The 27,730-nt window shown below is 40.3% G+C and overlaps 1 protein-coding gene across 2 annotated transcripts; it reads left to right on the top strand.

Annotated features, from left to right (window-relative positions):
* The first annotated feature begins 3,931 nt into the window (after window positions 1-3,931).
* OSGIN2 (oxidative stress induced growth inhibitor family member 2) lies at window positions 3,932-26,874 on the top strand. 2 transcript variants are annotated; one of them, XM_075582959.1, is made up of 7 exons: window positions 3,932-4,230; window positions 11,775-12,323; window positions 13,567-13,705; window positions 15,820-15,956; window positions 18,866-19,057; window positions 20,892-20,983; window positions 22,979-26,874. In XM_075582959.1, exons 3-7 carry the CDS (start codon window positions 13,639-13,641, stop codon window positions 24,021-24,023), a joined length of 1,533 nt encoding a protein of 510 aa, XP_075439074.1. In that variant the 5' UTR covers window positions 3,932-4,230; window positions 11,775-12,323; window positions 13,567-13,638; the 3' UTR covers window positions 24,024-26,874. The 2 variants fall into 2 exon arrangements, with proteins under 2 accessions (XP_075439074.1, XP_075439073.1); XM_075582958.1 differs by lacking the exon at window positions 11,775-12,323 and having other exon boundaries at window positions 3,933-4,230; window positions 22,979-26,873.
* Window positions 26,875-27,730: the final 856 nt, after the last annotated feature.

Below are 27,730 nucleotides of genomic sequence, written 5' to 3'. Positions count from 1 at the left end.
CCTGTTGTCCATTCCCAACACTGTGTCACTAAGACAATGTGGCTGATAAAGTTATATAAGGTGTTTGTAAGTTTTTGTCCCGATAGCGGCCATCTTGGATTGGCTTTGTATCATGTATCCCAACACTGTGTCACTAAGACAATGTGGCTGTTAAAGTTATACAAGGTGTTTGTAAGTTTTTGTCCCGATGGAGGCCATCTTGGATTGGCTATGTATCATGTATCCCGGGTGACTGTGGTCACAGATGCAGCGCATCAATTCCACATCACCAGAGACCATTATACACCACCAATGAAGAGCGAATTGATTGTATTTAAGAGCAAGTGTAGGATAGGGTGCCAGATTCCTGACGAAGCTAGTTCTCTAACGAAACGCGTCGAATCAAGGCAGATACCAAGACACGTGGAGGAGAGACGCCGAGCTGTTTGTTGCTTCTTGCGGCCACAATTAGGAGCACCTGTGGCGGAGCGTCTCCATTCCAAACCTAATCGCAAATCCTGGAGAGGAAGGGGCGGTGAGATCATCATATGCCTGTACCTCTGATTCCTTATTGCCTGATATTTTCTTATACTTTGTAAGTGAGCACTTGTGAAGTGTTTTTAAATGTATTAAATTGTTGCACAGTTCGCGCTATGGTGTGTTCTTGTCCTCTGCTGTAGTGTACCCTATCCATTCCATCCTGGTCCCCAGACGCCCCTCTACGTGAGACTACTGTTTGTGTACACTATATGTGTGAAATGCCTTTACTCACTGTCTGCTTGTGAGTATAATCTTTGCAGAATTTCATAGGAATATCACTTTTGTACTTTACAGTATTGTACTATTTTTGTGATCTCTCCTCTTTTACATGTGCATGGTGTCCCGCTCCCTTGTTACCGCTACCTCTTATTCTATTGTAGGCATCTGATTGGGGCTCCTTTCGGGGCTAGTCGCAGGGGCACTATCCGAGGGTGTGGACGGATGTTCTGCCGACTGCACAGTGAAGGCCCCCTCCGTGGGGAGGAAGTGTCTGACTTTGGACAGTCCCTTGCAAAATTACCTTCTTGGTTGTAGTTAAAGCAATGGTTGCTTCAGGTCTTATTGAAGCCAGGGTTTAGTGCCGTGCTCCTAGGTATTGGGGGGGTCTGTCGGGTAGGACCCTGGAGAGTATTTTCCTCAGGATTCTCCTTCGTACTAGACTTCTTGGATGGAGCTGCTTTACTCTCCCATTGGATGATTCCCGGAACGTCTTAGAACTCTGAGACTGCAGGATGACCTCTTGATTCTGTATTTAATCCATTAGATCATCAAAGTTAGGAGGGTTCTCTGTAGAGAGAGTGCAGCAGATCCTGGCCACGAGGGGGTGTGTGAGCGATGCTCCCCGCAGGAATTGCTTAGTTCGATAATCATCTAGACCAGCCACGAGGATGACCTTCTTGTTTATCAGGGTCCACAGGGCCAGTTGAGCCATCGAAGAAATTCTTGAGGGCATGGAACTGGACCAGCAACGCAATGGGGTCGTCCTTATTGCCATAGGTTTTGGCTAAGGCCTGAATCAGAGCTTGGGCATCGGCCTTGGCATGGCACTCATGATATAATCGAAATATGTTGGCGGCCGGGGGCCACAGACACTACACGATTCGCTGTCTCTTGATAGCGCCCATGCAAGTCCATTTTGGCAGCACTTGCACCAACCATATGGTCTCTTCACTCTGCAAACTCCTCTTTTCCCAGTGGTGTGTGCCACACCCCAGAGAAGGCTTTCAGCTTGCGATAGTGATGACTCTGGGAGGACTGTGCAAATTGGTCAGCCAATCTCTGTAATACTTCCTCGATGTCTGTGCCTCCGGACGAGCGTCGACTACACAATCCAACCGCTGTGAGCTGACTCTGGATTAGCTTAGTTCTGTCTGGGGCTATTCTCAGGGGATGGCCATGCAGGCCTCACTGATGCTGATCGGGAAATAAAATCCTCCATCTGTATGGGTAGGTTGGGGTAAATGAGCGGGCAACCAGTGGGTAGGGCTTCTGGAAAATTCAGGGCCGGGGGGGCATCATCTTATTGTAGATGTAGGTGCACGTTGGGTACCTGCCTGGGTTCTCCAGTACCCAGGTGCTGCTTTGCGTTGTGAGTTGGAGTGGGTCCCACGTAGCGGGGCCTCCAACACAAATCCCTTCTCACCTAAAGGCTCCTGATCCTCCTTGCAGTGTGAGCTCCAGAAGGAGGATCTTACACAATGTCTCTGGATCCTGTGACCTGGTCCCAGGCCGCAGGGCACCGCGTGGCCGTCCGGTCACCGGGGAAGAAATAACAATAAGGGAAAGATTCCCTATCTGGACTGCAACACTCCTCTTCTGGTGTCTCAGGGCCTAACTGGGACCTAGGGGCAAGATCTAGGCCTAGCGCAGGAAGCAGTGCTCCCTGGACACTACCTTCTCCTTTGGCTCCTCCGTCAGGACTGGCGCACGTGCTCCCTGCACATGGAGGATATCCTGTTTTACCCCTTGCTACAATCCTATTGGCTGGGCAGTCCCATGTGGTACAGTCCCTCCCTCTAGGGATTCTGGGACTTGTAGTTCCGCGGCTGCATCTGCAGAGCTACACTAATATGGCCACCGCCTCCTCCACTGCGCATGCGTGCCTCGCCGCACTGCGCATGCGCAACACTCAAAATGGCCACCCCACCTCCCAATCGCGCGGAGCTCCGAGAAACCCACTGAACAGCTCCCCTGCACCGGAGACAGGGTAGGGGGACTCGGCTACATATATATATATATATATATGTATATATATATATATATATATATATATATTATATTGAGAATGCTCTTAAAAGTAAATCAAAGTTTAACTTGATAACCAAAGTATATTACTTAAATGTGGTTAATTAACTGTAAACAAGGGGTTGTGTGATTACATTTCTTTTGTTATTCATTGCTGGATGTCCAGTTGAAGAAGAGACCTGTGAATATGTGAAAACGCTGTACACTATAATGTCATATACTGTATACAGTATGAAGAACTTGTGCATTCATGAAAGGTGTCAGCTCAGCAATGAATCTACATCTCTCCACAACCAATATGACTATGAGAACTGAATTACACAGTTTTATCAAAATTCTTTATGCTAGTTTGTGGCTATCATTACTTACAGAGTATCACTATTTACCTTTCTTTTTAAAGAAAAGGCAACTTGTTTTAGGAAGTGTTTCCCCCTTATGTTAACAACATGATTACTACTAAATCTTTGTACAATACACTTTGTACAAAGGTTTAATAAAAGTAGATCTTTTCTAAACTAGGCACAGGACCACTACTTTTTAAATTGCTTTGACCACTGGAACAAAGTAATCTAAACATTGTGTTGGAGGTACTGTAATACAAACATTATAACCCGGGCTTGTCTGTTTCTCACTGACATACTTGCCATTCTAGAATTTACAGTTGTATGAACTCACAGCAGAACTGATTTCATAATGTGCTGATAAGACATACAGGAGACATTCTTTCTTAGGTGAAGGCCACATCCTTTCACTCTTATCTAACCGTATGATATCAAATTGTAAGTATTTACATTTTTCGAATGCGTTGGGATTCAGTTGCTCTTCACATTATTTTACAACTTGAACTTTTCCAGTCAAGAGATGTTCACAGTATGCACACAATGTGTAATTATTTAATTCATGCATATTTAAAAGATTTTAGAGTTGGTCATATAAAACAAATTACAGAGTACACCCTAAAAAAAACAACTTGTATTTCCTCCTAACGCAACACAGCTGCAGGCAGCTGGACTCAACCCTTTTATAGAAACACACAGGTTTAACAAAAGTATTCCCCTCTAAATCCCATCCATAGCCCCTGTCATCCTCTCCCCGCCCCCTCACACTCTTCCTAATCTGCCTCCTCTTTTGCTTCATATCACTCTCCATCTCCGGCCTCCTGTGACTCCTCCTTTCCTCTCATACCAGTTTACTCCTCCTTCTCCAGTGATGACAGACCGGTGCAGCTCCCTGTAACAGACTGGTTCTTCCTCCTTACATCTACCCCCCTCCCACTTAGATCTGTGCACGGCACCCTCCCTTCACCCTCAGGTGCCTCAGTGTGTGAGACATCACAGGGTCTGCCGTGGAAAGAGTTATCCTGCAAGATTGTGTGAGCCTCCTGCTGCGGGCGTGCAGTGAGGGGAAGGGAGACATTGTGCTTTGCTGCTGCTGCTGCTGCTTCTCCAGGAATTGTCAGCCTGCTGGGTATGTAAGGGATGAATGGGCCGGGGGCGGGGGCACACATCAGACACAAATTCCGGGTAGTCGTGCCATGCCTCTTTCTACCATCATAGTGTGAATTGCATTTTGGCAGAACAGGTGCCTGCTCTTGTCTCACTCCCCTGCATGTTTTAAAAGCATGATTGTGTCAGGCAGATAACATGACTGTGAAAGTCGTCTTCCCCTGCAGCTCTGCAGTGATCCGATGTCTGCAAGCGATGTTACATGTGCATTCCCCATGCAGTCACATTGCCTATGTTGTGCAGGTGCTGTAGTTTGATTGTAGATGAGGTGGTTCACCATCAGCGACCTTAGCGAGGCTGATTGGACACTTGCAAGACGTTGAGTGAGACGGGAGTCACGTCATATACAGTGGGTTTTACCAGCTTACACAAGCACTATACTGTACATGAAATGGTTCCTTAAAACAAAGTTCAATATAGCGGGTGAAGGATTCATTCACATTATAACATATATTGTAACAATATATATTTTTTTATGTATACAATATGTACAGTAGTATATTGTAAAAAATCTTTATTTTCCTGGGTTTTTTTTTTACATTTTTTTAATTTTATTATTTTTTTGTTGTGTGTGTGTGTGTGTGTGTGTGTGTGTGTGTGTGTGTGTGTGTATGTAAGCAATGTATCATTTACGTGCTCAATATGAAACGCATAAGTTAGCTACGTTTCTAGTTGCTTCCCCATCCCGCGCTACAGGGTCAGAGCTGCAGATGTCATGTGCGGCCTCTGATGTCCTGCTCAGCAGTCAATATACAGTGTGGGAAAGGAAAGGCATCTTGTCTATTGCATCAGAAAATGAGGACTAGTGGTGGGATGTGCACATCTTGCTTGCTTTCCCCCATCCTTACTACTGTATGGTTTATTACAGGATCTGTGTGTTCACACGACCTTTTTTGATAGCTGGTTCAGCGCCTAGCAACATAAAGCCACTGTTTATTTAAGGAATGGATACATTTGCATGGGGCGTTTTCATGTAAGCTCTGTGGGTGCAGCAGATGTATTTACAATCAGTCTGCATGTAATTTTTCTGTCGGTAGGATAAAGACATGTTGCTTCCCTTTTAATTTTTTCTTCTTACTGATTTAATCCATTTAATGTAATATTATAAATAGTTGAGCAGGGGAGACTAGAGTTACTGTACCAATGATCTGTCTGCAAACTAGATCTGGTCACTGGATTGTTCTGTGTTAGTCCTTGGAAAGTTAGCTGCAGTAATGGGGGAAAACTTCATTGATCTCAGTTGGATTGGTCACTTTCATCCTCTATCCACATACAGTATCTACTGTATAGCAAAGGCACAAACGGTTTTCAGTGTATCAAACTAATATTAGACTTGGGCAGATAACTTTTCCTAAGCTTCTTGTATTTAGATAGTTCAGGGAAGGGATGAAGACAATTTGTGTATTTCAGGTGGCTTGTGTGTGACTATGCATGGGAGCTTATATTCATTTTACCTGTCATAAAATAGGATTACCTATCAAGATATAAGATATTTTATACAGTAGGAGTAATTTGAAATAAAATATCAGTGTAATGAAGGACTTTTTTGCCTACTTGTCTCGGTGATTCGGGTAGTGACTACTATATATTACGTTATATGAGGTAATTACTTGACCGTTAACATGATTGTATCCTATGACCAGATGCTTACATTTTTGTGTTTTGGATCAAAAAATTTCTCTTATTTGTCATAGTAATATTAATGCTTCAAATGGCAGTAAAACATTTTTTTTTTACCAATTGTAGGAAAGTTAGTTAATAACACGATTTACCTTTTTCTCTTGGATGCAAGCCAGCGCTGCATTTTAACATTTGACATGCATCAAAGCACAGTGACGCAACTGTAAAATAACAATTGAAATGGTAAAATAATTAGAATAGAAAATACTTTTTAGGTCATCCATCGAGCACATGTAGGTTTTAGAAGTTGATTTCCCCCCCCCCCCCCTTTTTTTTTTTGTGTGTGTATTTTTACGAAAATACATCAATGTACAAAACGCTTATAGTAGCCACGTATTTCAGAGCTGGACAACGAATGTCTGGAATGTAAGAATGGAAAGGAATTGTAATACACTTCTGATAAAGTGCTTTAATCCGCTATGTTTTGGATCCATTCTTTTGGCTTAATGCTTCATGACACAGCCTGCCAAACATTCCAAAACCGCATCATTTAGAGAACTTGATTGCCAAGCAACTAAAGTCTGTAAAACGGGGCTTCTTGTATGACATTGAGTACGCACAGATCTTTAACCACTACAAGGCTAGAAGGACCAGCAATGAAAATCACATGGATTTGAAAGGCCTCCTTTGTAAATTGATTCCGTACAAATTCAGAAGCAAAAAGCAACGTACAAAATTGCAACCAGTATTCTTAATGTCAATAATGGATATTTTGCCAGGTTAAACCACATAAACGAGGATTATATTCTTCATGTAGCTAATTTGTGGAATCTGCAAGTTCCTTTTTTTAATTATTGCTACAAAAATATATTTTTGTTAAGGTCTTTATTACATGGTAAATATTTATCTGCCTTCATGTTTACACTTATACACTTTGGGTCTATTCATCAGAATATTATGGAGTTCCAGCAAATTCTCTCCTAGCTACTGCGTTTTTTGCCATAACTTGGGCAGTAGCGCTGCATGGAAGTACTAAGGCCTAATATTTCCCTGGAATCATTAATTATTGCACACATACATGGGGAAACCGTACAGCTTTGGTAAGTTCAATAACGTACATTTATATATTACATTTTTGTGAACAATGGCTTTATTATTATCTTGCTGTCAATACATTTCACAGAGCAGTACAATGCAAGGACAAGAACAAAAAATAATATTTACAACTTAACTGAAACGGGTTCAACTGAGGGAGGTATCTTTTTCAAGTGGATATTGATTTTTAGATTTCTTAACCAGATTTAAGTGTTTTGTAAAAATAAAAATAAAATAAAAAAGTTTGATATTAAATTAGAATAACAAACAAAAGGCCTTTGTCAAAGTAAATACACTTTAACCAAAAGTCAAACTATGCATAGAGTACTTATCTGTATTTACACCTTTTACTATATTTTATTTATAAAATGTTTTACCAGGAAGTAATACATTGAGCTTTACCTCTCGTTTTCAAGTATGTCCTGGGCATAGAGTTACAATGACAAATAATACATGGTTACAAATACATAGTTTACATAAGTGAACAGGGTATACATTATTATATACATATGTATGAGGTGACACAACTACTGTTTAATTCTTACAAAATAATATGCAACCTGTATGCTCCATTTCCCAATAGATAGCATTGTGTTTTTGTATATTACTCCATGGAAACCGGGCAGTCCTGGTAGCAGATGGGCATTTCCAAACTGGCATGTAACAGTTTGGATTTTTTTTATCATACTTAAAATATCCAGTGCATTTGAAATGTAACAGGCATGCAATTACATACCAAAAAACAAAACTAGTCCAGCTAGAATGATTACATACGTGCCCCGCATTAACATACGCAATGGGTCCACAGCATGTATATAAAGCGAAAATGTACTTAAAGTGAAGCACTACCTTTTTTCCCACTTATCGATGCATGTACTGTACTGCAATCGTCATATACGTGCATAACTGATGTAAATAACGCATTTGTACCAGGCTCTTTAGTCTCCCCGCTTGCGCACAGCTTCGGTTCAAGTAGGGAGACGGTATTGCTGTTCAGGATGTGCTGACAGGCGCATGCGCGAGCTGCCGTTTGCCTATTGGGCGATATGTCCTTACTCGCTAGTGTACTTAAAGTGAGTGTCCTTAAACCGGGGTATGCCTGTACTGGTTATCTTTGTGCATACGTGGTTACCTATTGTGCTAATGAAGTATGGGTACGATCATTAACATATCACAGTGGTGATATAACAACTTTTGTAGGTCATAGCAGTTGGATGGGAAAAATTTGCCATGGAGAACTGAGAGGTCCAGCAATTGAAAATGGAGTTGAATTTGCATATAGCTTGTCATTTATTGAGGTTTAGACCAGTGGTTGCCAACTACTGGTTCCCAGAATGTTTTGTTCCAGTCCCTGAAAGAACCTCATCTCTGATCCATTTAAAGCTGCAGTTCAGTCAATATCCTGCATGTGTGTTTTTTTTTAATAAATCAGTTCTGTAGTAAGAAAAAATACTTTTAGCATTTTCTGTTTTTAAAAAAAACAACATTGAAAGACCAATTTTCTTGTATTCTATTTTAACAGCCATTTGCTAAGGCACTGCCCCTTCATGTCCTGTCACAAGCCCTGGCACACCCCTTTGTCAGCCCTGCCCTCCCTCTAGCGCGTCAGTGCAGGATTGCTCATGAATATTCATGAGCTTCCACTGACAGACAAGCAGAATATAAACAGATCCCTTCGCTAATTATGTCACCAAATTTCGACCTATCAATACATGGAGAACGAATTGACCTGCAGCTACACAGTTCTTTAGGTAATTAGAGATTGCACACATAAAACTATTGAAGTAAAAAAAAAAAAAAAAAAAAAGACTGAACTGCAGCTTTAACTACAGTAGCAGTATAAGATGCTGGGAGTAGTAGCTAGGATCACATGATGTGTGCTTCTACAGGGAGCTGTATTAGCAGCAGAAAGGAAGTGATGACACTTTATATAGTACATAATTATTAAAACCACATCTAGATTAGTGTTAAAATCTAGAGACAATATCTCAAGAAGGACATAAATTATTTTGAGTGTGCAAAGAAGGGCTACTAAAATAGTGCTTGGTCTATGCTCTAAAATGAAAATAAATACTAAAGGACCATATTTATATACAGCTTAGAGGATTAGAACGGGCTATGATTTAAACTTTCCAAAAGAAGAGATGATGCTCTGAAGCTTCAGGATAGCAGACTAAGGCCACGTCCATAGAAGGACAACCCGTGCGGACGCTCTGCGCTGAGCCCCGGCATCCTCAATGAGGGGGCTCACGCGAGCGTCCGCAGGCGTGCTGACGAGTTGGATTTTTCAGCCGACAGCAAAGCTGTTTTTCAGCGCACTGTCAGCTGAAAACATCGAAGCAGCGTCAACGTCACAGCGCCGTGACGTCAGTACGTCACGGGCGATTGGCCCAGCGACGTCACTGCCCCGCCTCCCTCTGCCGCCTCTCGATCGCAGACGCTGGCTCGCCTGCATGGGCATGAAATCGCTCATGCTTGATCAGGTGAGCATCAGCGTCCGCGCGGCTCAGCACTGCTCCACGTTCTATGGACGCAGCCTAAGGGGAAATGTGGGGAGTTCCTACGTCACAGAAAGGGTGGTGTATTTGTTGTAGAGGCTAAAACAGAAAGGGAATGATAAAATGCATGGGATCAGGGGCGGCTGTGATGTTTGCGGGGCTTGGTGCAGGAACATGTGCGGTGCCTCGGCTCTTACCTTCTCCGGCGGCATCTCCTCCTTCCAGCATCTCCCTCTGCATAGTCCAATCATCATGGCTCCACAATGTCAAATGGCGTCTTGTTGCCATGACAAAATGCAATGTGACATTCCTTTGTCAAATCTACGTGACGCCATTGGACATCGCGGAGCAATGATGATGCAACCATGCAGGAGAAGATGCTGGGAGATGCCGCCGGAGAAGGTAAGAGTTACAGGGGCCCCACGCGTCTTTCCCCCCCCCCCCCACCCTGCCAATTTGCTTAATTGTCATGGGGATAGCGCAGGGACTCTGTAACCGCGGGGCTTGGTGCAGTGACCGCCATCATGCGGCTTTAGAAATAAATGTTTCCTGACTCAGTGCTTGGTGCACGCACCCTGGTGTCCGTTACCCCCTCCCCCCAGCGCACCGGGTTGCGTCATGCAGCCCATGCTTTCCACACGTGCCCCCTCCCCTGTTCCTCGGTTCCTGCCCAATCCCTTCTCTGCTTGCTTCCGCAATGCTGCATTCTGGGACAGAGTTGGAGGGACGGGAGGCAGCGGGTGAATATAGCCTTTTTTTTTGTGCAGACCGCACAAATGCTATGTTGCGCTTTTCGGTGGGTTTCTGGAACCTAACCCGCTGTATGAGTGGGGCCCTACTGTATATAGATAAAAGCCTAGTATCAAATAGGGTCTGAGGTTTTACAGCAGATAGGCAAATGAACTGACACACACACACACACTGGAGCTCTATACACACACACACACACACACACACACAGTAGCTCTACACACACACAGAAACTACTGCTACACATACAACAGCACAACACACACACTGCAGCCACAATAAAAATGCAGTCACTTACTAAACTTTGCACTCTCCCCCCCACACTTCTACGCACAACACAGCACCTCTACACACACACACACACACACAAACTGCTGCTACACCCATAAACACTGCTGCTGAAACTAACACACACACACAGCACCTCTACACAGATATACAACACAACAGCACACACACTGCTACTGACACACACAGAAACTGCAGCCACAAGGAAACTGCAGACAGCCACTTACATATTTGATGTGGACCCTTGGCAGACTCCTAGACTGTGAAATAAAAACATTTCAGTAAAAAAAAAAAAAATACTTTACAAATATTAGTTTATAACAACCACTTCACATCTCCCACCTGACTGCAATTCCCCAGGCAACCTATTTCTGTAAGCACAGGTGTGCCGATCCTTCAGACAATGAGCTTGTCCTTGACTATGATTCAGCCATTAGATGTCTGCTTTTTATTTTTTACTGTAGCTAACTATATGCTGAAAAAGATAACGTTGCCGTTTTTTTTAAATTTAGTACCAACCATGAAGGAGGCCTGTATACAGCTATGGTCTCCCTGTTTATGGTACAAGACAGACTATATATTGTTTCTGGAATTGCTGGGCTTCCAGAGATCACTAGACCAGATACTGTATCTTTAAAAATGAAAAAACTGAGACTGATGGGTTAGGAGCAGGTAATTTGCTACTTCAAGTACATTTATAAGCTTTACCTTTATTTCTGACAAATGTATATAAACACCTTTTTGGGGAGCCTTTAGAAATGGCATCCACTGTGAATTTATGTTATGATCTAGATCCAAACTCCGCCTTGGTCACTGCAACATTGGATCTCTGCAAAATCATTTTTAGTTAATTACAAGCTTGTAATAAAAGCACTATATACTGTAGTATGGCAGCCAGCTTATGTAGCCCTCCAATCCTGTTTAATTAGTCTCCTTTATGTTTATTAAACGCCTGTTTTCAGAGCCTGACAACTCGGTATGGAATTTGGTTGTTTTGGTGTAAGTTTGCATATGTATAAGAAGTCAAATGTTGAAGTGAACATTGATGTTATAAGGACATTTGAGAGTGCTACATCAACCATTGGATTACATGACGATGCAAGGGAGTGCGACAGGAAGACACCATGTCAGCTTTTCACAGCAACACTTAAAGAATTGTTCAAGATCTTGACTTGGGAAGAGCAAGGCATCACAATAAATGGCGAATACTTGAATCACCTTAGATTTGCAGATGACACTGTTATTTTTGTCACAGGTCCCAAAAACTTACAGCTACAAACCAGCGAACTCGTCGATGCAAGTAATAAGACGGGTCACTCTTGGCAAGACCAAAGTGATGTTCAACAAATGTGTCAAATCTATATAACTAGAAGAAGTCAAAGACTGGCTACCTTGGCCAGCAAGTATCAATGGATGGAATCTTTCGAATTAAATCAATAAGAGAATGAAGATGGGATGGAGCACATTTAGAAGAAAGATTACAAGAGAACCTTCCACTGTGCCGCAAAAGGCAAGTGTATCCCGTCTGTGCTCACATATGGATGTAAAACATGGACCCTAAATGCGTAGACAAATCGGAAGTTTCAGACCACACAAAGATGTATGCAGAGTGTTACCCGAAGAGACATGAAATAGAATTGAATGAGTTCCACAGCACACCCAAATCAGTGACATCACAAAGGGGGGGGGGGTAATAAAAATCGCAGTGTGCCGGATATATCGCTAGAAGACGTGACCTGTCAGTGGACAAAGATGGTACTCAAATGGATCCCAAGAGTTATCAAAAGACAGAGGACAACCCAAAGTAAGATGGGAGGATGAAATCAGGAAATTGAGAAGTTCCAGCATTTCTGTACCTGGAACATAATTATGGAGACCTTCATCCAACAGTGCATCAACCAGGGCTGAAGATGGATGTATATTTTATGTACTGCATGCACACACATGCAAACTGGGGTCTTATGAGCCATCATGGACACTGGGAGGAGAGATGGGGAAATTCAGAGAAGTTTATGTTCAGTGGTTAACCCTTAAAGAAAGTTATTTATTTTCCCTGTATCTTACAAAAGCATTTCATCTACTTCCAATATCACTTGTGCATTAAGCATTAAAATAAATAAATATAAATATATATATATACAAATGTAAATGCAACTGTATGCTCATCTGCATGTCTTAGGCAGGTCTGCAACCCCGCCTTTCCCCATTATCACCCAGCACACAGCACTTCCACTGCAGCAAGCGATTCTGGGATATACATACATACATACATACATACATACATACATACATACATACATACACAGGATGGGAACTAGCGGGTGCTCAACAGCTAAACCATGCTATTTATAGACACCTTCCAGTGAAGCTGTGGTGTTTTTAAATCTCTAGATGATATTTTATTATTCAATGTCGGTTTTACAGTAGTCACGTTTTTGGGAAGTCATTCGCACCAGTGCCTTATTTTTAATCAATAGAGGTGCAAATCCTGAGTTTTATAATGACTTTTTATTGTTGTGTAAAATCAATCTTTAACACTGCTTTTTGTGATCTGGCTCAGTTTGTCTAAAAGTTTGTCAACCTTTTTGTAGCCAATGAATTGTATTACAGTGCCTACTGTAATGCACAATAAATTTGGTAGATTCGCTAGTACAGGTGAGTTGACTTTCAAAGCCAAGTAGAGTTGCACACAAATAAAATATGTGAACAGTATAGTTTTCCGGTGGTTTGCTTTTTTTTCCCTTCCCCATCTATGGTAAAGATGAATTATTTGACCTCCAAACATATAAGATAAGTACTTCGTATATGAAAGAAACCATTCTCAGGTTACTGAAAGATCCACTATACATGGCTTCCACTAATTAGTTGTGCTAGGCTTACTTATTTGTTTTGGGCATTGTCAATGATGAATGTGCGTAAGTGTGTATTGCCTGGTAACCCTACAATGTATTATCTGTCCTAATGTAGTTGCTTGTTTTATTATTCTGTCTAACAAACATTTGTTGGATGTTTACAAGGTGACCTTTTGAATGTTTTATTCTCTACAGCTGTGGCCCTGAAACCGAAGACACGTGAGTTGCAGGAACAGCATTTCAGCAATAGCATTGGGACCCGAAACCATGCCATTAGTAGAAGAAACTACTCTACAAAGGGACCCGCCACTGACTGTGCCAGTGGTTATTATAGGTGAGATTTAAAATACTGCCTGTTTTTAATATGATTTTATACATTTGCATAAGCTACTTGCTTAATGTTGAAATTATTGTTATAGGTAATCAAACCAATTGATGGACCCAATTGTTGGATTACTAACTTTACAGTATATTGAAGGGGATTTCCTACAATCTAAAATCTATTGAATGTGTCTTTTATATAAATGAGTAGAGACGTTTGAGTAAGAAGAATACGATGTCATACTTTCCTGTACTTTGTCCGTAACCTTGTTATTGCATTGAACTTCCCAAATTCATTTCCCTCATTTGGTAGATTTGTTCATATCCTGCAGTTATAAATAATGGCTGCCTCAGCCAAGTATATAACGTTTATAACAATAGATGTAACTTTATCTGATAGTGATGCAACTTGTGTGTAAACACACTCTATATACAAGTAAGCAACTACATCACTATTACAGTGCCATACACCGATTGCAGGTTAGCATGCAATTCATTTGAACCCCTAGAATTGTGTTTATTTTTTAAATAATGCCAAGGTTATCTCTTTCATGAGGGGGATTGTAAAATATTACGCCAAAGTATATTACTATTCATATTTTGGCAGGCACAACAATTCCCTACTCTGAATAGTTTCATAATTTTTATAATTACTATTATTTATTTATTTTGGTACAAATGACAAACTTGAGACAAACTACAAATCTGGTCACTGGGTTATGAATAGAAAGAAAATTGCAATGTTATCTGCCAATGTCATTGCAACTTTCAATTGACCACAGGAGCCATTTTGTGTCCTGGGTGAGCATTCTTGCCCAGTGGACACCTGTTTGGCAATCTGGGAGGAGGAGGACGGTGTAATCCATGGATTAGCTAGCCTCAAAGAAGATTGCATGCAGGAGTTCAGCTTTAAGACACAAGTACAGCGTTATGCCCTACAGGGGGGGGGGGGGAGCGTAAAACAATGCTCCAAAGATTAAACGGGCAAGGAAAAACTTCATCTTTTCCAGGGATGACTGTAGTATGATGGTCAGATGATCATTAGTTGGCCAAATTGGGAAACAAAAAACCCACAGTGCACTCATTGATGCCATTAAACTGTTGACGCCTGTCCCATACATAAACAGAACTAAGAAGAACAGAATGATGTCGACCATCTTCACCCTTTCCATTCTGTAAATTATTTGTATAAGGTTTGAAGCTGTAAACATGACGACTTCATATCACTACCCTCATACTGTGCATGCATTGCGCTGAGGTTTGAATATTTAACATGTTCGTAGGAAGTGGCTATAAATATCAGGCTTGTCTCCTAGTTTCACTACAATGTGACTAGAGATGTGCACATGTTTCTTGAAAATAATCAGAGCATTTGCTAATTTAAAAAATAAAATAAAAAATACAGTAATATAGAAATTCTTTGCATAATGAATGTGCAAGGTCACGTGGCCCTTTCTAAGCGGTCATTTTCACAATTTCAAGCAGTGCGAACTATCGAGTTAATGTAGGGGAAAACATGGCGTGTAAACAACAACCACAACACTTTTGCAAAGTTAATTTTGATGACATTCATACATCTCTAACATGGATCAGGAGCGGCCAAACTCCAGGCCTCAAGGGCCACCAACAGGTCAGGTTTTCAGCATACCACTGCTTCAGCACAGTCTTTTATTTAGCCACCTGTGCTGTAGCTGGGATGTTCTGGAAACCTGACCTGTTGGTGGGTGACCCTTGAGGACTGGAGTTGGCCACCCCTGCATTAGATGTTGACTTGTCCGCTGTCCATAAATGGTAACAGAACGTTTCATGAAATAACAGCCTTTCAATCAGATTTACTGGGAAAGCTTTATTAGTTTTACTAGCATGGGGTGCTTTTTGTTTTTCATGTGGTTTGTAATCCCAGCATACATACCTGAGTAGATTGGATCAAAACGTAATAGCCTTTAAGACGATTAGTAGCTTTAAGAAGTTTTGAGCAATTCTTAGATTTAAAAAAAAAAATGTAATCTGCTTTTGTGATACTTAGAAGGAACATGCTCTGGTCCAAGGGTATTCATTTTGTATTGAAATACATCTGGTTGTATTAATTTTAAAGTGTTGTTTTTTTTGTTTGTTTTTATCATTCAGGAAATGGCCCTTCGGGAATCTGTCTGTCTTACATGCTGTCAGGGTACATGCCCTATTTGTCTCCAGATGCTGTGCATCCAAATTCCGTTCTCCACAACAAATTAGAGGAAGGAAGGCACCTTTCTATCCCAGAACAGGTGTGTCTGTGTGGCGCCAATCCAACGTGTCCATGTTCTTGTATTGATCTCATTTTAAGTGAAATGTGTACACATGGAAGACCATATGAGACGTCCCTAACCAAACTCTTTCAGTTCGTATGGAACCAGGCTATAGTGAGAGCAAACCACTAAAAGTCCACAGAATACCATATTTAGCAATAGGACTGAAAATTCAGTGAATAATCATTACAGAGTTTGTGGCTAAATATGTTATACATTTACAGTACATTTCTGGGAAATAGGCCTGTTTAAAAGCACCTTTTGGGGGAAGAACTCTGTTCTATCCCAGTGCCAGATCTTTGGTCTCATTTTGTCATTCTGCAAAAAGTACCAAATATCAATGTATTAATTTTTTTTTCTCTTTGGGTCTTTTAATTTTGCTGTATAAACGGCTATTCTTCTATACATGGGGTGCTCAACTCCAGTCATCAAGCCCCCCCCCCCCCCCCCCAACAGGTCAGGTTATCCCTGCTTCAGCACAGGTGGCGCAATCAGGGGCTTAGTTGAAGACTTAGCCTTTGTTTGAACCACTGGTGCTGAAGCAGGGATATCCTGAAAACCTGGGGGGGGGGGGGGGGGTTTGAGGACCGGAGTTGAGCACCACTGGTATATAAGAATAGTTTGTTTGTTTTTGTTCTATTGGCATTCTATTTGACTATAAATCATTCTTTTTGCAACAGCATACCCATATATGTGGTCTTAAATGACAACGAAATCTCCGGAGGTATACACTGTTGCGAACGAGCTGTATAACATGGCTATACACCCTATGTAGAATGCAGCAATAAGTATCCACTTTTATCTACACTTGTGTGGCTACAATTGTAGTGTCTTATCAACAATGTATTAACATTGGGGGAAGTATTGACTTGGTTTCTTTATGCTGTGTGTGTGTATTTATTTACGGAAATAGTTGTGTTAAATAAAACATAAAACTGTGACAAGTAACAGCGGAGGGGGGGAGTTGTGGATAAGAACATTGGCAGAGAGGCAGGCAGGATAATTGCAAATTGCAAATATATATATATATATATTATATTGTACTGTACTGTTGCGGCCACCTTTATTCTAAAACTTACCCGGATAATTCCGATGCTTGTCTCCTTTGTATCAGAGTTTCCCGCGCGGCGGCCGCATTCATAAGATAAGCGGGAAACCTAAAAAAAAAAAGGCCGCACGCCGCGTTTTAAAATTCCAGCGGTGGCGGCCGCATTAGGATAAAGGCGGCTGCCACTGTACATACATATCCAGAGGTTGTTAGTATTGCAAAGATATCAAGATATACTGTAGTTTGTAGAGAAGCGGCAGGCATCCAAAGCAACAGCGAGAAAACGGCAATAATTGATGCTAAAAACCCACGGTCAGGAAAAAAGGGTGCTTTATTGAGAAACACAAATGAGACGAGCAGTCCCCATGTTCTCCCTCCAAGTACAGTATGTGTGTATACGTCACTGCATAGATATTAGCTCCCATAGACATTCCGTCTATCGACTATTGCCTCTGATAGTGCAATTACTATTAGTGATGGCAAATATAAACAGTCTTTTGCGTCTGCAGTATACCTGTAGTGAATTTCTATGCATAAGGTGAATGCTCATTAATCTAGTCACTGAATAACAAGTATGTGTGCATTTGTGAGAGAATTTATATTATGGAAATGTGTGTGTGTGTGTGTGTGTGTGTGTGTGTGTGCTCATTTGCATGTCTTAGACAGGTCTGCAACCCCGCCTTTCACCATTATCGTCCAGCATACAGTGCTTCCACTGCAGCAAGGGATTCTGGGAAATGACATGCAAATGAGCACACCGTGCCACCTTTTGCTTCAAATCCATTTTGACATGGACCCCTATAAGCTTACGCTTGCTGCATTTCACAGCTTTTCAGCACAGCCTGGGTTAAGATGTATAGCCAGTAAACCTACTCGCAGACCGTTGCTTCAACATTTTGGGTCTCATCAGTGTGAGACTGGTTATGCTGGCTTTGCAATTTGAAAGCAAAGCATATTATTTATATCTATATAAATGGATTTGAAGCAAAAGGTGGCACTGTGCGTGTAATTTCCCAGAACCAATGTTTATTGAATCATTTATCAAAAAACACATTACAAATGATCATTTGGTAAATGGCCTGGAAACAACTAGACATCATACTGTCATAAACATGTATACATTCAAATTCCCAATAATCTGTATTAGAGATCAATATTTAAGTTAGGGTCCCGCCTAAGGCTCGTAATATAGTGGGTGCGCTTGCTCCACCGTGCGCGCGCAGCTGTGTCCTTTTGGGACTCTGAGGTTTATCCCGTTGGTCACCACAATTTCCACAGAAACAATTTGGCAATGGTGCCTATTTTATTTTGAACTCCAATCTGCATTGCTTTAAAAAAAATGTAAAGATTCATTACATGAAGTCATCTTACTAAAAAAGGATAATGGTTCTAGTATATACATTTTTCATTCTGTTGAAAGAAACCACTTTGATTTGAAGAAAATACATTCTATGGCAATAGAATTTTTTTGTTTTGTTTTTGATACAGTATTTTGATTGGGATTCCACAGTCAGATGAACTCTCCAAAGGGTTTCCATGATGCTCTAAATATTTTTTACCACTAGTTTAAGGTTGTAGCGTACTGCATTCTTCTTATAACTGATTAAATAGTGTGTGTGTGTGTGTGTGTGTATATGTGTGTATATATATATATATACTGTATATATATATATATATATATATATATATATATAATTTTTTTTTATATACTGTATGTATTTATATATATTTGATATACTGTATGTATACTGTGACCTATTCCTGAAAATAGAAACAAGGAGTTTTTGTTTGTTATGGATACTTTGTTACAAAAAATAATATTTTTTTTTCATTGTGTTAGGATTTAGAATACTTGTCTGAAGGTCTTGAAGGGCGTTCAGCTAATCCTGTTGCAGTATTGTTTGACACCCTGCTTCATCCAAATGCTGATTTTGGGTATGACTACCCATCTGTTCTGCAATGGAAACTGGAGCAACAGCACTATATTCCTCATATAGTGCTTGGCAGAGGACCACCTGGTGGAGCCTGGCATGCAAGTAACTTTTTTTTCCTTCTTTTTTTGGAAATGGCAGTCACTGAAGCTGTTTGAATTGTCCATATTGTTTCCGAGAAGTTTTTAATAATTATTGTAAAAGTTGCAAGATATTTGTTATGGTCCAGTAAGAAATAGTAGGTCGTACACAATGGCGGAACTAGGCATCAGCAGGCCCCAGTGCATGTTTAAAAAAAGGCCTCTCCCTGGGTTCCTACCTGTGGAGCGGTGACTGAGGGAGCCCACCCAGGTGGTGAGTGCATAAGGTGGGGTCTAACTTCCATATTGGGTCCACCTGGGTGGGCTCCCGCAACCACTCCACAGGTAGGGTCCGGGGGAGAGGGGCCTTTAGAAATGCAGGAACATTGTTACGCCTGCTAAAATTAGTGCGGGAACAGCGTCCCAGAGCGTGGAGGATAGGCCCCTAAAGGTGCAGTACATCAATATAACCTATTCATGATAGGATTTGTGTTTTTATGATGCTTTTTAATATGATGTTGTCCTGAAATGTATCATTTGACGTGAAACAATCCCAAAAGATTTCTAGACTGGTTGTTTATTGCGGTTTGGTCTGTGTCTTATTTTCGTTTGTGAATAGCATTTCTAGCTTTGTAGCCACACCATATTAGATTTTGTTCTGTTATGATGGAGAACTGTGCATTCATATTGTAAATATTTATCAATTAAGCATATTTATTTTCTCATGGCTCCTAATTGCACATTTAATGCACCCAGCTCTGACTAAAAAATACTTTGCAGATAAAGTAGATTCTTTTAAAGTCTAACTTAGACACATTAATCCTTTAGGGATCATTCAGTAAAATGAACATGCTATAATGCAAAGCAGTAGTGCATTCTGTTATCTACACCTGCAGTGGCCGTTATTCAAACAAATCACGGCGCCGATTTCGTGTGCTCTGCTGTATTCCACACAGCATGAACGCAGCCAATCGCCCCAGGCACCCGCGCTTATCGCAATTGCTTTGTTGAATTTCATGGAGTCTGTTTCTTTGGGTGCAATCAAATGAATGAATTGCAATGTGTACAGTACTGTGTCAATGTCAGGTGTTTCAAATCCAAACCGCTAAAATGCCATTTTCTGCACTCGCCGCACTCGCGTCTTAAGGCGGTACGGTTGGAAGACATCCCGCGTCATGACATCGGTATTCCGATGTACACAACGCGTGAAGTGTTTGAATAACGGCCGCTGCAGCTGTATTTATAGAACTGATAACTCAAAACTTGTGTCGCCCCCCCCCATAATCACTCGAAACATCAGTACACAAGCAATGCGTGTGTGAAGGGAATCGCTTGTTGGTTATTGCTGGGCGTTAGATTAAAGAAATTGCTCGTGCACATAATCAGCATTTTTAGAAGCATAATACCTCCTTGTTTTCCTACTTCTAACGTTTCATTTTCAGGGTATGAAAGGTATTTTTTTTTTTTTTAGCACAAGAACTGTCTTGATTGCCAGCCTACCCCTGAGCAGTAAATTCCTTGTGTCTGTGCTGTTTGTCATTAGTCCAATTTGAATAGATGGCAAAATAATTTCCTTCCCTTTATGGTTATGACCGGCATAGAACATTACACAACTTTGTAATGATGCATTTTACTGTTGTATCTTTCATTTTATATTGAGGCATCATTGAAATACTTGTGCTGTAATGCTAGCTTACATTACAAACCATGGAATAGTTATTTATTTTATTTATTTTTCTCTGTGTTCTGTTACAATGAGTACAGGAGGTGTTTTAAAAAATAAATAAATAAATAAAATTTAAACGGTTTCACCATTTTACTTACTTTGTGTTTTTTTTTATTTTTTTCTCCCTAGGATATGGAAGGGTCCATGTTGACACTTAGTTTAGGCGACTGGATGGAATTACCTGGACTTAAATTTAAAGATTGGGTCTTGGGTAAAAGAAGGTAAGATTTCCATGTACAAAAGGGTATTTTGATACAGAAGATGCATAAGTAGGGTTGCGTTGAAGTGTTGTCATAAGACAGAACAAAGAAGTGATATATGTGTGTATACATATACCAGATGTAAATTATGTAATTGTAAAATACCAGTGTTGTTCAGATTTGGGCAAAAACTAAATTGTGGGAGTAACTAGTCAACATTGATTGTCATTGTAGAAAAGAGCTTTTCAGCCTAGTGTCTTCTGTGGTATAATCCCATCCAGCTGGGAGCTGGTCATACACCTCTGAAAAGCTGAACACTAATAATAAGAATCTGTGTCTGCTTTTCAAGCTTTTGCCTGTGCCCTGCCATTACAGTAGACAGGCTTGTTACTCACTCGTACATTTGTCATCTATTTTCTTTTAGAGCTGCTCACCAAGCTAATCCTTGAAGCTAAAGTTGATTTTTGGTTAGGCCACTTTTTCATACGACACATCTTTGATGGAAACCTCCACAATATCTGTTGCTATGAGGAAAACTGTCCCTGTTTGGTGCTTGCTGGTAGAATATGCTCTTGGTACCGTATGTACTAGTGTTATGGGACCAGGGGAAAAAAAATTATTAAGAATAATGCGAGAGATTATTGTGCTGAAGCAAAATTTCAAAGAGGCTTACTATATGTGTGTATGTGTGTGTGTATATATATATATATATGTATGTGTGTGTGTGTGTGTGTGTATGTATGTTTGTATATGTATGTATGTTTTGAGGGAATTACTTGCATGGACTACAGCGAAATAAAAGACCTACTGTAAGAAGAGCAGCTACACATACATTATGGCTGAATTATTTACATGATTATTATAAATAATATATCATTATTTACGGTGTAATGACGGCTTCTGGATCCCTTGTTTCAAATTTGCATACACAATAACCTCAATAAGATATTGATATGTTTGGGGGGAGGGAGGAGAAATTAATTGCATCATGCAGCTCTTCGAGCTGCCTCTGGATATTCTGACATACAAATTGTCAAAAAAAATGACCAGTATTTCATGTTATCTCTGTTAACTAAGGAAAACAAGATATTCATCTCAATGCTGCTTTCCTAGTTGACTTATTTAAGACTAAGTAAATGCCCACATTAGTTATTCATTACACTGTAGTGATGTTGATTTGGGACCCCACATGGAAACTGATTTCATTGGGCGTTTCCAGGCGGTAGTTACCCCGGTGGACCCTATTGCGGTGGATAACCACGTCTTGTTTTTAAGCCTTTTTTGTTTCTTTCCATTTTTGGTCATCTTTGAAGCTGTCAGTTTCTTTCCCCTTTCATAACCTCGCTCTGTTTTCTAATGTATATTCTGCAAAGCCCAGTGTAGATCGCTGGCACAATATATAGATGTATCCCATTTCTTAATTAAAATTTGCTTCTATTTTCCGCTGTCTAAAATGTATAGACCAGCAGCATGTGACAAACTTTTTATTTATTTTTGCCAGATTGGTAAATGTGACTAACGTTTGCTAAAATCTGTGATCTAATAGGAACAAAATCTTATTGGTTAGTCCATTTATGATGACAAACTGCAACTGTGGGAAGAGGAAGTGCATTTTTTTTGTTTGTTTTAATTATAGCTATTCTTCTAACTCCACTGTCTACTCTATATGATATCAGAGACTCGAAGAGAGAATATCTGGAGGAAATAATACAACATTGCAATGGTCTAGGCCCCTTGATGCTTCGTGCACCAATTCGATCATATCATCATGTAGTATTTCATTTTTTTTTTTTTAATTCAAGTGCACATTATAAACTTTACATTTGTTTTAAATTGGTTGAAGATGCCATCAGAGTTTAATATTTACAGGATTATATGTGTATAAATAGATATGGCTGAGTGTGTACGTTCCAGGTGTTATACAAATTCAATGATTCTAAGTTTGGTAAAAGTTGATCCTTTTCCTTCTTGTTAAACAACCTGCAATTTTATCTTTTTTTTTTTTTTTTAATTTAGGAATATAAAGACTGATCGAGCCACACCAGCAGAAGTCGCTTCTTATTACAAACATTATGTTAAAGTAATGGGTCTCCAAAGAAACTTTATTGACAACACTTATATTACCTCTGTGACAAGACTCTACCGGGAACAGGAGGAATCTGAAAGCCAGGAAAATGAAGAGGTTTCACCTGAACCACCCCAAATCCAGAAAGAAAATGACCAGTCTGTCTTAATCAAGAAGAATTGGGAAATTCAAGGCTATCAAAGAGCAGCTGATGGCTCTCACCAGCCGTTCTGCCTTTTTGCAGAGAATGTGGCTCTTGCCACAGGAACATTTGATGAGCCTGCTCGACTGGAGGTGAATGGAGAAGACCTGCCTTACGTTTTACATTCTGTTACGGCGTTTGAATCGGCTGTTAGCCAAGCGAAGTTTAGTGGAACAGTAGACCCTGTTTTGATCGTCGGTGCTGGGCTCACGGCAGCCGATGCCGTGCTGTGCGCTTACAACAACAACATTCCAGTGATACATGCTTTCCGTAGGCGTGTTAATGATCCAAGTCTGATTTTTAAGCAATTGCCTAAAAAACTTTATCCAGAATATCATAAGGTCCATCGTATGATGTGCACACAGTCATATGCAACAGCTTCCACCCTGCAGCCACCTTACACTAGCTTTCCTGAGCACTGTGTGCATTCTCTTAAGCCAGATATGAAGTGTGTCCTGCAAAGTACTTGTGGACTGAAGAAAGTTTTAAAAATTTCTATGGCTCTCGTCTTGATAGGTTCCCATCCCAACCTCTCTTTCTTAAAAGAGCAAGGTCGAAGCCTAGGGCACCACCACAATCATCCCATCACATGCAAGGGTAATCCTGTTGAGATTGATCCATATACTTATGAAGCCTCCAAGGAACCTAACCTTTTTGCACTAGGACCGCTGGTTGGTGACAACTTTATTCGGTTTCTGAAAGGCGGGGCACTCGCCATAACGCGATGTGTAGCGATGAGGAAAAAGAAGAGACATCGAATTGTCGAAAGCGATGGCGGCGATGGGGTATCTTAATACGCAAAATGATCCAGGCTTGTCAGCAGCATTTTCATTTCCAGACATTACCGGACATGCCATTAGTGATCTGCAAACGTGTAGTTGTCATCAGGATGTGTTTTGACACTGTGCAAAACAATTCCTGAATTATTGTGAGATGCTTTTATTCTGAAGCTCCACAGTATCTTAGACACAGCCAGTCATGTCGCTACTGCCCATTTTTACTGCACTCGCATACTTTTTTTTTTTTTTTCTATAAATTGAGTTGACTTGAAGGAAACTTGTTTACATACAGTTAATTCTGTATGGGTTTTGTTTTTTACCATATGTGTTGTAGCTCTTTGGGCTATCTACAGTTTCTGTAGATAATAATTTTAGGGTTCATGCTTTCCATACTTGTTACATGACTTTTTTTTTTTTGCAAAACACAACTCTATTGGTAATTTAATGAAACAACATACTTTTAAGAGTCCTAATATTTGGATTGCTTACATGGTACAATGCTATTTTATTTACTGTTCTTTACTAGAAGTATGTACAGTATCTCTATATAAAAAAAAAAGAAAACAAATCACAATACTGGTTTACAGTATACAAAGGTATTAATCTAAGTGCCCTTATAAAGGTATCCTAATAATGTGATTTTTTTTTTGTAATATTATTGTAACATACAGTACTGTAGGACATTGGTAATACAAAACAAAACTTCCAGCACTAAACTGTAAGTTCTATTTTTTACAAATATCACAGATGAAAGAAAAGCTCCACCTGAGTGAGCTGCTGACTAAATCGGCAAACAAATTAAGCATAATCTATAGAAATGAATACGTAAAATGTAACTTTTAATATCGCATAAATATATTTAAAAAAAAAAAAAAGTCCAAAAATTCCTGTGCTATTTACCCCAAATGTGGTTGCCGTAGAGATTAAAAGTTACGTTTTTTTTTTTTTTTGCTTACACTGAACTAAATATTGATGGCTGGTCTTATGCGCTTTGTATTTTTACATATTGTATAAAGTAGTTATTCCTTTTAGTGTGGTGTTATGACTAACCATGCTTTGCATGAACTCGCTTCACTGAAGCAGTAGTTATTTTCAGAATTTTAGCGCTCTTGCCAATTGGAAGGTTTAGCATATAGACCGTAGGGGCGGGACAACACATTATGGCCCATGTTTATCTACCATAAGACACTTTGTGATGCTGGAAGACCCCTTACAAACCTTTAACATAATGTAAAAGATCAACTTGAATGGGCTTGTAAGGAGTCGCTTGGTTCCAGAAGGTGTCTTACGGTGGAAACTGCTTAGTACATATGGGCCTATTGTTTTTAGATAGTAGCAGTCCCAGAAAATGAATTATATATGGTGCTGGTTAAAGTAATTTTGAGTCTTTTCATTGAAATATATAGACCGCTATTATTATTATTATTATTATTTTTTATACACACTAGCACTTACCATATATTACTTTCTGATAAAGATGCACTTTCCTGGCTGAATGTTCATTTATGCTTGTACTTTTTAGCCCTTAAGAACTTTTCATACCTGCAAATTACTTGTATGTTGTATGCCATAATGGTTTCTTGGTTAAGGATTGCAACACTACTCAAACAAATGCGGTGTATATCCATTGCTCCATTAAAAGGCTGAAGTGTTTTCAGCTGGTGTGTGACAATCTGCTGTGCAACGATATGGGTTTGTTCAGATGCAAGTTTATATTTTATGCAATATAAATTTCATATGGAGAGAAACCAAAGTCTGGTCACATTTTGTTTTAGGCTACTGGTTGCTTAATGAATAATTAATGTAAGTACAGGTTTGGAGTGGCCCACTGAACGCAATGGCCCGCTCTAACTTCCCAGGACAGGTGTCAGCGATGTTGCTGCCGCAGATCAGGGCTTCTCCTCGCTCCCTCCAGTTAGCTGTTTTAATAAATACTTCTGTTTCTCTGTTGTGCTCAACAGTAGTTCTGAGCATAAAAAGAAGGGTGGGGGAAGTATATCAGCAGCTCGCCCTCATTAAGCTTCTGGGCAGGGAGACGGCAACGTCGCTGCTCATAGCGCACCAGAGAGAGAAGGCAACGGTGCAGCTCCCCTTCCACCCCTGTGTGTCTCCATGTTACCCACCCTCTCCATCCCTCACTCACATTTTCGCTCCTTCAACCATCTCCGAACTCTCACACCTTTCCAAATGGAAATGAATGCCAGCACAAACAGATTAGAGGAGATGTTACTTTATTAATACATACTGTATCACACCCAGACCTGAAGGGTTGCCTGGAGACCAAAACGTCATCAGGGGTATCACAATGACACTAGTGCCAACTTTTTTTAAATACACACTGCCTTGGTGCCAAAACAGGAATGGGAGGAGTGGGGAATGTTGCTAGGCAAGGGACAGGGGGGGAAAAAGTGCAGGTTTTAAAAACAGAATTAATACTGTGAAATGAACACAATCAGTGGTGGGTCAAGGTATAAGCAGGCATAGAATAATGCATACTGTCCAAATATACAAGCTGTAAAGGCTAAGCAAGAAACAAGTATAATTTGTAAATAAAACATGAAATAAAGAAACAATTGTGTCCCGATGCACTTGAGCTGGAGCGGGTGTTTACAGGCACAGTACCAGCGCAGGAATGGGCCGACTGGGTCTGTGCAGAGAAACTGATGGCAAGAATGAAGAATGCAATGCTTACCGATGGAGAGACTACGAGACAATGCAGTCTGCACAATATGGGGCAGCAATAACCATAAAAGTTACTCATGCATAATACTGAAAAGTAGTAGCGCGGCACGCACAGAACACAACAACATAATAATGTCTATACTGGCATAGTTCATCAATAGAGGGGAGGGGAGGGGAACTGAGCACTGCTGAAAGAAATCTGTTGTTTGTAGCAATTGAATTAAAAGTTATTGTCAGAAAGTCTAACAACGGTGATAACCCTCTAAGGTGTTTTGCACCACTTGAGGCATGAAATGCGTTGGGTTTGTCTCCATTGGTGTTACACTTGATGTGTCAAATTACTTTTTATTCAATTGGACATACAGTAATCTCCATTTTTTCAGCAAAGCGCCTTTTTGTTTTCCTCAGCGTTTGCATTGATGGCAGGATGCAAGCCTCAGACCCCTCCTTTGCAAGGACTTTGTGAGTATAGTGATTCAATTTTTCATGTTGGGACATCACATATGGTAAACTATTACGCCTCAAAGATATATCTCTAAAAGGATCATTCTGTGGTTTAGAGTGTTGTTATTGGGACACTGGCAAGTAGACTCGGGGTTTGTTGCTACCGCAGGTGGTCCACATTCCGCGCACGCTCACAGTAGACTTACATCCTTGCCAGTTCATGATTGATTTGTCTACTCACCTTATTCATGTACACAATTTCATATTTCCTTTTCACATGGTTTATCCCATTTTATATCCATATTTATGTATTTATTTTTCAGAGTTTTATTTATTTTTTTTAAAATATACTTTAACCATGGTTGTTTTGCAGCACAGATTTATTTATTTGTTGGGCCTGTGGTGCATTTTTTTTTCTAGTTCATAAATATCCAAGTTCTACATAAAAAAAAATTGAATCATATTAAATCCTGTGCTCATACATATTAAAGGGTGCCAGTAACACAGCATAATGATGCAATTTATGTTGGTATAGTTCATGAATGTCCAAAAACAACTGAATCATGTTCAACGTTTAGCAATGCCCAATAGAACGG

Source organism: Ascaphus truei, chromosome 2 (assembly GCF_040206685.1).
Source record: "Ascaphus truei isolate aAscTru1 chromosome 2, aAscTru1.hap1, whole genome shotgun sequence".
Lineage (NCBI taxonomy): Eukaryota > Metazoa > Chordata > Amphibia > Anura > Ascaphidae > Ascaphus > Ascaphus truei.
The sequence above is the reverse complement of the archived record's forward strand: the minus strand, read 5'-3'. Positions and strand labels throughout refer to the sequence as shown.

Excerpts from the sequence above, each read along its gene's own strand:
- OSGIN2 (XM_075582959.1), top strand. The coding sequence starts at position 13,639 with ATGCCATTAGTAGAAGAAACTACTCTACAAAGGGACCCGCCACTGACT. Across the intron at positions 15,957-18,865 it reads ACCTTTCTATCCCAGAACAG|GATTTAGAATACTTGTCTGA; the intron begins GTGTGTCTGTGT and ends TCATTGTGTTAG. Across the intron at positions 19,058-20,891 it reads CACCTGGTGGAGCCTGGCAT|GATATGGAAGGGTCCATGTT; the intron begins GCAAGTAACTTT and ends TTTTCTCCCTAG.